This window comes from Nothoprocta perdicaria, unplaced genomic scaffold (genome assembly GCF_003342845.1).
Source record: "Nothoprocta perdicaria isolate Ctin4 unplaced genomic scaffold, notPer1 scaffold_441, whole genome shotgun sequence".
Lineage (NCBI taxonomy): Eukaryota > Metazoa > Chordata > Aves > Tinamiformes > Tinamidae > Nothoprocta > Nothoprocta perdicaria.
The window spans coordinates 113,298-119,684 of record NW_020455690.1 but is presented as its reverse complement, the minus strand read 5'-3'; the positions used below and the strand labels follow the sequence as shown (position 1 = coordinate 119,684).

The 6,387-nt window shown below is 64.8% G+C and overlaps 1 protein-coding gene across 1 annotated transcript in view; it reads right to left on the bottom strand.

Annotated features, from left to right (window-relative positions):
* Positions 1-247: 247 nt before the first annotated feature.
* Positions 248-6,387, bottom strand: part of LOC112953399 (arf-GAP with GTPase, ANK repeat and PH domain-containing protein 3-like) — a gene marked incomplete at its 5' end in the record, with an annotated part of 87,902 nt that continues 81,762 nt past the window's right edge. The window contains 5 exons of the mRNA XM_026046449.1: positions 248-463; positions 791-1,046; positions 2,063-2,285; positions 2,585-2,675; positions 3,311-3,465. Of these exons, the coding sequence (XP_025902234.1) occupies positions 248-463; positions 791-1,046; positions 2,063-2,285; positions 2,585-2,675; positions 3,311-3,465 (941 nt within the window). The remainder of the gene's footprint in view (positions 464-790; positions 1,047-2,062; positions 2,286-2,584; positions 2,676-3,310; positions 3,466-6,387) is intronic.

Below are 6,387 nucleotides of genomic sequence, written 5' to 3'. Positions count from 1 at the left end.
GCTGGGACTCATGCCGGGCTGACGCAGATGCCAGGTCCGTCGGGATGTGCAGCGGAGCGGCAACGGTCACTGAGTTCGGCAGTGCCATCCGCATCCCCGTTGCTGTCCGTGCTGTGTGGAGCACTGGGAGCACTGTGCTGCACTGCCATGGGGTGTGGGGACACCCACAGTGCCACAGCGGACACGGGCGAAGCTGTACCCTGTACACGGGGCTGTCCCGCTGCCCCGAGCAGCCGTGGAGCTGGGGCTAGACAGGCGCGGCGGTGGGAGCAAGGTCGGCGCCCGCGTTGTTGTTGGCGTTGGCGTTGCGGCGCGGCAGGCTGGGCGTCAGCGACGGGCCGGCGCCGTCCGCGGGGCAGCCGTGCTGCAGCAGGATGTCAGCGCACTCCTGGCTGCCGGCCCGCCGCGCGTAGGCCAGCGGCGTCAGCCCCCGTGCGTCTCGGCTCCTCACGTCCACGCCGTACTGCGGAGAGAGGCGGTCAGGGCGGCCAGGGCCGCGGGCACAGGGGCTGCTGCAGGGCACACGGCATTGGGACTGCTGCAGGGCACACAGCACCAGGGGTGCTCCTGCAGGGCACACGGGCACCAATGCCACTGCAGAGGACACAGCACCGGTACTGCTCCAAGGCACACAGGGGCTGGTGTTGCTGCAGGGCACATGGGCACACTGGGCAGTGGCTCCTGCAGGGATCCACTGTGGCGGACGTGGGCAGGATAGGCAGTGCAGGGGACACGGGCAGGGACCTGCAGCAGGGAACACAGGGGCAGGAGACACAGGGCTCTGCCTTACCCAGATGAGCAGCTGCGTGAAGACCACGTTGGCCATGGCGCAGGAGAGGTGCAGGGCCGTGCGGCCATCCCCGTCGCCGTAGGTCTCATTCACCTCTTCCTTGGTGCCGTGGGCCAGCAGCGTCACCACGAGGCGCAGGTCGTCCTCCACCACCGCCCGCAACAGCTGCTGCCCCAGTGGAATGTCTGACAGCGGCAGTGGCGCCAGGAAGAGCTTTTGCTCGTACTTGGCCCGGATCCAGCGCTCCTTCTCCTCCCTGTCAGGTGGGACATGGTTGCTGTCGCGGGGGGCACCAGGCTGCCCAGCCCCATGGATGTCCCACGCATGCAGCAGGATGGGCTGCACAGATGTGACATGGTGCTGCTGCCTGGTGCCTGCTGCAGATACTGCACTGGGCAGGGCAGGACCCTACCCCAGCACAGCCAGAGTGCTCGTCCCACAACGGGCACTGCTGCACGGGTGCTGCAACATGCTGCTCCTGGCATGAACCATAGACTTATCGCACTGCTCCCAGCATGAACTGCGTGCGCATCCCGCTGCAGCACGTTGCTCCTGCACTCTGCCCGCACTCATCCCATGGCACACACTTGTGTGCTGGCCAGTCCGTCCCTATGTGCAGCAACTTTGTCCCACCCTGTGCCTGCTGCAGCGGAGAGACGAGTGTCTGCAGCAGTGCCCCAGCAGCCACTCGCTGCCTGTCCATTGCCGGGCAGCGGGGCCATGGCCGTCCCACGTGCGCAGGCCTCGGACAGCGGCAGAAAAGGCTGGCAGCAGCAGGGGCCACGGGAGGCCCTTATCGGCGCTGCCGTCTCGCCTGGTGCGCACAAAGCGCCGGCAGGCACGTCCCGCCGGGGCCGCGGGCGCGATTGATGTGGCCGCGCCGCCGCTATCTGCTGCCTTTCTCTCCATCTGCACCTGGCGCGCGGCCATCAAAGCGGCGCGCGGAGCTCCCCGCCGCCCGCCCTGACCCGCGCTTATCGCGCTCAGCTGCAGAAAGGGCTCTTGTTGGGATGAGTGACAGTGGGCCGCTGGATGGGGACAGACAAGGGCCTGAAAGGGACGCACCCTGGAGACCTGCGGACACAGTCGAGCTGCCTGTTAACCCCTTCTGCGCAGCAGCCGGGCAGGCTCAGCTGCGCCCTGGCCACGGCCACAGCTGCCCCGCAGGCACGGCAGGAGCCCCCAGCATCTCCCGGCCCTCTTCCAGGGGCCTCCTCCTCCTCCCCACTTGGCTTCCAGCCCTGGAGCCCCGGTGGCCCCGCTCGCCCTTACCGGCTGCTCTCCGGGGTGGGCTTGGGGTAGCCCTCCACGGCGCCCTCCCACACGGCGTTGGCGAGCGCGTTGCCAATGGCCGTCATCACCGTGAGCAGCTCGCTGGGCCAGTCGTCCAGGTCGAGGGAGCGCACGCGGGACAGGTGGGTGCCCAGGTTCCGGTGGATGCCCGAGCACTCAATGCACATGAGGGCGCCCAGGTTGAGGCTGGCCCAGTCGGGATCTGCGGGTTCAGGGGACACATGGGGGTCAATGGCAGCATGGCCAGGCCCCTCTCGCCACCAGCTTTGCAGGGACCTACCTGACTTCCCTCCCACCCAGCACTCCTGAGCACCGGGGGCCACATGGGGCTGGCCAGCGAGGGGCTGTGAGTGGCAGCGCAGGGCCCTGGTGCGGCAGGACACCCCCCATCCCCAAAATGGGTCCCCAGAAGAGAGCAGGGAGCCCAGCAGGGCCCCTCGGTATGGGAATGTGAGAGGACGTGCTGCCCCCGTCCCGGCCCCGCGCAGCAGCTCTGCTCACTCGGGGCATCGCAGTCCACGCAGAAGCTGTTCCCGCGCGCCGTGCGCACGGCCTGCATGGCCTGCGCGTCGCCCTGGCTGCCCAGACGAGCCTGCAAGAGAAGCAGAGAACTTGGTGGCTGTCACCACAGCCCCCGGGCCCCAGCCAGCCTGGGGACACTGGGGCCTTGTGCCAGGGAATATGAGAGGCACCCGCTGCAGGAGACCCACGGCCCGGGGGCACGGTGATGCAGAGGGGTGCGAGCTGGCTCAGGGTTGGAGCTGGGATGCAAGGCTGGAGCAGGGCTGGAACAGGGCTGGAGCAGGGATGCAGGTCTGGAGAGGGGATCCAGGGCCAGAGCAGGGATGCAGGGCTGGAGCAGGGTTGGAGCAGGGATGCAGAGTTGGAGCAGGCTGGAGTAGGGATATAGGGCTGGAGTGGGGATGGAGCGGGAATGCAGGACTGGAGTGGGGATGCAGGACTGGAGCAGGGATGCGAGGCTGAAGGAGAGATGCAGGCACAGGGGATCCAGCCCTTGCTGGGAACAAGGAGTGCAACAGGGCTGAAGCTGCCTAGGGGCCAGGTGAGTCTGGAGTGGGACTGTTGGGTTCCTGGGGCAGGGTCCAGGACTCTGGGGAGCAAGAGCCTCAGGACCCACACCAGAAGAAGGAGTGGGATAAGGAAGGGTGCAGCGAGGCAGATGCTGGAGCAGAAGGGTGGAAGCAGAACTCGGCCAAGGCCACCTACCTTATTCTTGCTGCTCTCGCAGCCCTGCAGGCTGGCCAGGATCTGGCTCTCGATGGCCTGGACCCAAAGCTCTCGCTCCTCCGATGTGGAGGCCTCAAAGAGCCATGTCTGACCCGTCAGGGAAACGATAATGAACTCAAATGGCTCATCTGGTTCTGGAAAAGAAAGGGCAGCACAGCGTGGGTCGAGAGGAAGGGTGCATGCACGCAGAGTTCCGCGCACGCCGGCCCCTCGGGCCATCCTGATGCCAGCTGTACTGGGCATGCACCCTTGGCACATGCAGCCTCCTTCCCTAAACAGGAAATCTGGGGATGCTGTGCAGGGAAGACGGCGACACCGTTGTCAGCTCTGGGGCCTCCTGGCTTGACGCCTGCTGGCCGGTAATGCCGTGGGTGCCGGGGTGCTCACGCTGGGGCACCGTGAGGAGCAGGAGCAGCCCGGCCGGAGGGCAGGTTCAGGCGCTGGCGCTGGCGGTCGTGGCTCTGCCGGCAGCCCGGGGCAGCGGGGCCGGACGCGGTGCCGGCGCAGGGCGCCGCGCGGCTGCTGCGAGGCGCTGCCGCGACCCACGCAGTGCCGGCCCATGGCCCCGGGGCTGCCCCAGCCCCTCCTCGCAGCCGGCCACCAGCACCTACCTTTTATTGCCAACTTCAGTAGTTAGTGCACTAAATGACTTAACTAAGCGGGGCCTGAATGGAATGACTAATAAACGTTATGTCACAGCACACGCTCCAGCTCATAGCAAAATGATTTGTAATTACCTAATTAGCGTTATGCAAATAACACCCTCATCTCCATAATGTGCCTTCCCAGCTCTCTATTAAAAGCAGGGAGTCAACTGCGCAGCTCCAGAGAGGGCGCAGAGGCTGCAGGGCCCCACGGCCCAACAAGGGGCAAGGTCCCCGCCATGCGGCAGAACCCCCGCATGGGGCATGATCCTGCCATGGGGCAGAGTGCGGTCCCTTCCTCTGCCCAGGTGAGCGGTGCCTGGGTCCCTTCCCAGGACACAGAGCTGTTCCAGCAGATCCAGCCAGTGCCGTCCTGCTGGCAGCTCCCATGGGCTCATGCAGCCAGGCATGCTGGCTGGATCCAGCAGGGCTTGTGCAAGGGCAGAGTTGCAGCCCAGCTCCGCGCTGGGAGCGCAGGGCAGCCTTAGACGTGTGGGACAGCATAGCACGGACGGTCTCTACAAGTGTCCCTCCAGGTCTCACGTCCCCTCCATGTCCCCTCCAAGTGCTCCTCCAGGTCTCACATCCTTGGAGGTTCCAGCATCGGCACGAGCAAGTGTCACACACGACACCCAACCTAGCATCTCCCTGACACACAGCTGCTTCCTCCCGCCCAGCCTGCAGGTGAAACACTGCTGCTGCTGCTATGTGTGCTGCAGAGCGCACACTCCTCACACAGCAGCCCCAGGGCCCTGCATTGTGGCCGGGTCTCAAATCCCAGTGACATCTGCTCGGAGAGAGGCCTGTCTGGGGTTGATGACAGTGTGTCCTGCAAGAACCGCAGCAGGAGCCACAGGGGCTCCGGATCCTCCGTGCCGAGGCCACGAGCCGGTGCAGGAGCACAGGGCTGCTGCCTGGCAGGGCAGGCGCTCAGGAGGATTAAGCAGTGCGGGATGAAGGGCTCTCTGGGTGCCGCGCCAGCCGGCTTGCATCCCCGCGCAGGAAGGGGAAACTTTCACTGATCATTTCCTAGATTCAGCTCGGGACTCCTCTCCCACAACGCCTTCCTCCTGCTAGAAGCAGTGGTATCTGGTGTGCCAGGAGGGCACAGGAACCTGCCCTCTCGGTGGTGCCTTTGGACAACCGGGAAACCCATCTGCCCCTCATACAGCTCCCAGGAGAAGACAAGCAGCCTCCCACGAGCTCTCTGCAGGCAGCACAGATCCTGCCCTGCCAGCCAGCTTGCTATGGAGGCCCCAACAGCACCAAATACCAGCTCAGAAAGAAAAAAATGAAAATAGAGATGTTTTAACTTCCAAATTCGAGAAGAAACAACTGGGCAATAGCCTGGCTAACAGCTGCTGACCTGGCTAGGCAGCTCCATCCTCTTCCCAACTGTGGGCACAGACAGACATGGGCAAGGAGCATCAATCCAGGCAACAGCACAGCACTCAGCCCATCATGCCAGCTCTCAACCACGACCACCCCAGCCTGGTTCAGCTGCCATTGAACCCTGTCCCCGTCCAGGACCGGGAGCTGCGCCCAGGAGCTCCGGCTCTGCCTGAGCTTAGTGACAGTTCCTCCCACCTCTGCAGCTCTATTGCAAGTCAGGAGAGGACCCAGGCCACTGACAGCTACGGGATCGATTACAGCAATCACACGTTGCCTGTGGCTGTGATAATAGCCAGGAAGGAAAGAGCAGCATTTCTTCCTGGGGACCACAAGTGCCGGGACCTTGAGGGAGTGCTGGCTGTGCCAAGAGCGTGGGCAGAGCCACCCTCGCAGCAGCGATGGACAGAGCTCCTCCCGGGCACCACCGTGTCACTTCAGAAAGGCCCCGTTCCCCTTCGCTCCCTCCTGTCCCTGCAGACTCTACCTCTCCCTGTGGTAGCTGGGGACTGCCCTGGGGACAGAGCTCTTTGGGGGCCGTAGAGGAGCTCAGCTCTGTCCAGAGCGTGGGGAGCTGCAGGTCCCAGTCCAAGCTGCAGCCCAGGGTGGCAGGGCTGCCAAAGAGGTGGGGGCTCCAAGCAGCTTCACGGGGGCACCCCAGGGCAGGGCCATCCCGGACGGAACGGTGCTGGTCTGTCCGGTGCTGTGGCTGCCTGCAGATATGCTGGTGGGAGCCCTTCGTGGCCGCTCCATTAGAGCAGTGGGCAGTGGAGAAGCACAGGCTTCTCTCTCGCTCTCTTGATGTTTTTTTGATGATATTTTAAAGAGAAGAGCTGCAGAACAGAGCACGGTGCGAGTTGGCTCTGCTAATGGGCGCTAACCTCACGCCCCGGCTGCGAGGCGGCCGGCAGCGCAAGCGAGCGCAGGGCAGCTGCGATGTGAGCGCAGGGCCGGTGCGGTGCAAGCTCAGGGCAAGCGCAGTGCGAGCACAGGGCCGGTGCGGTGTGAGCACAGGGCAGGTGC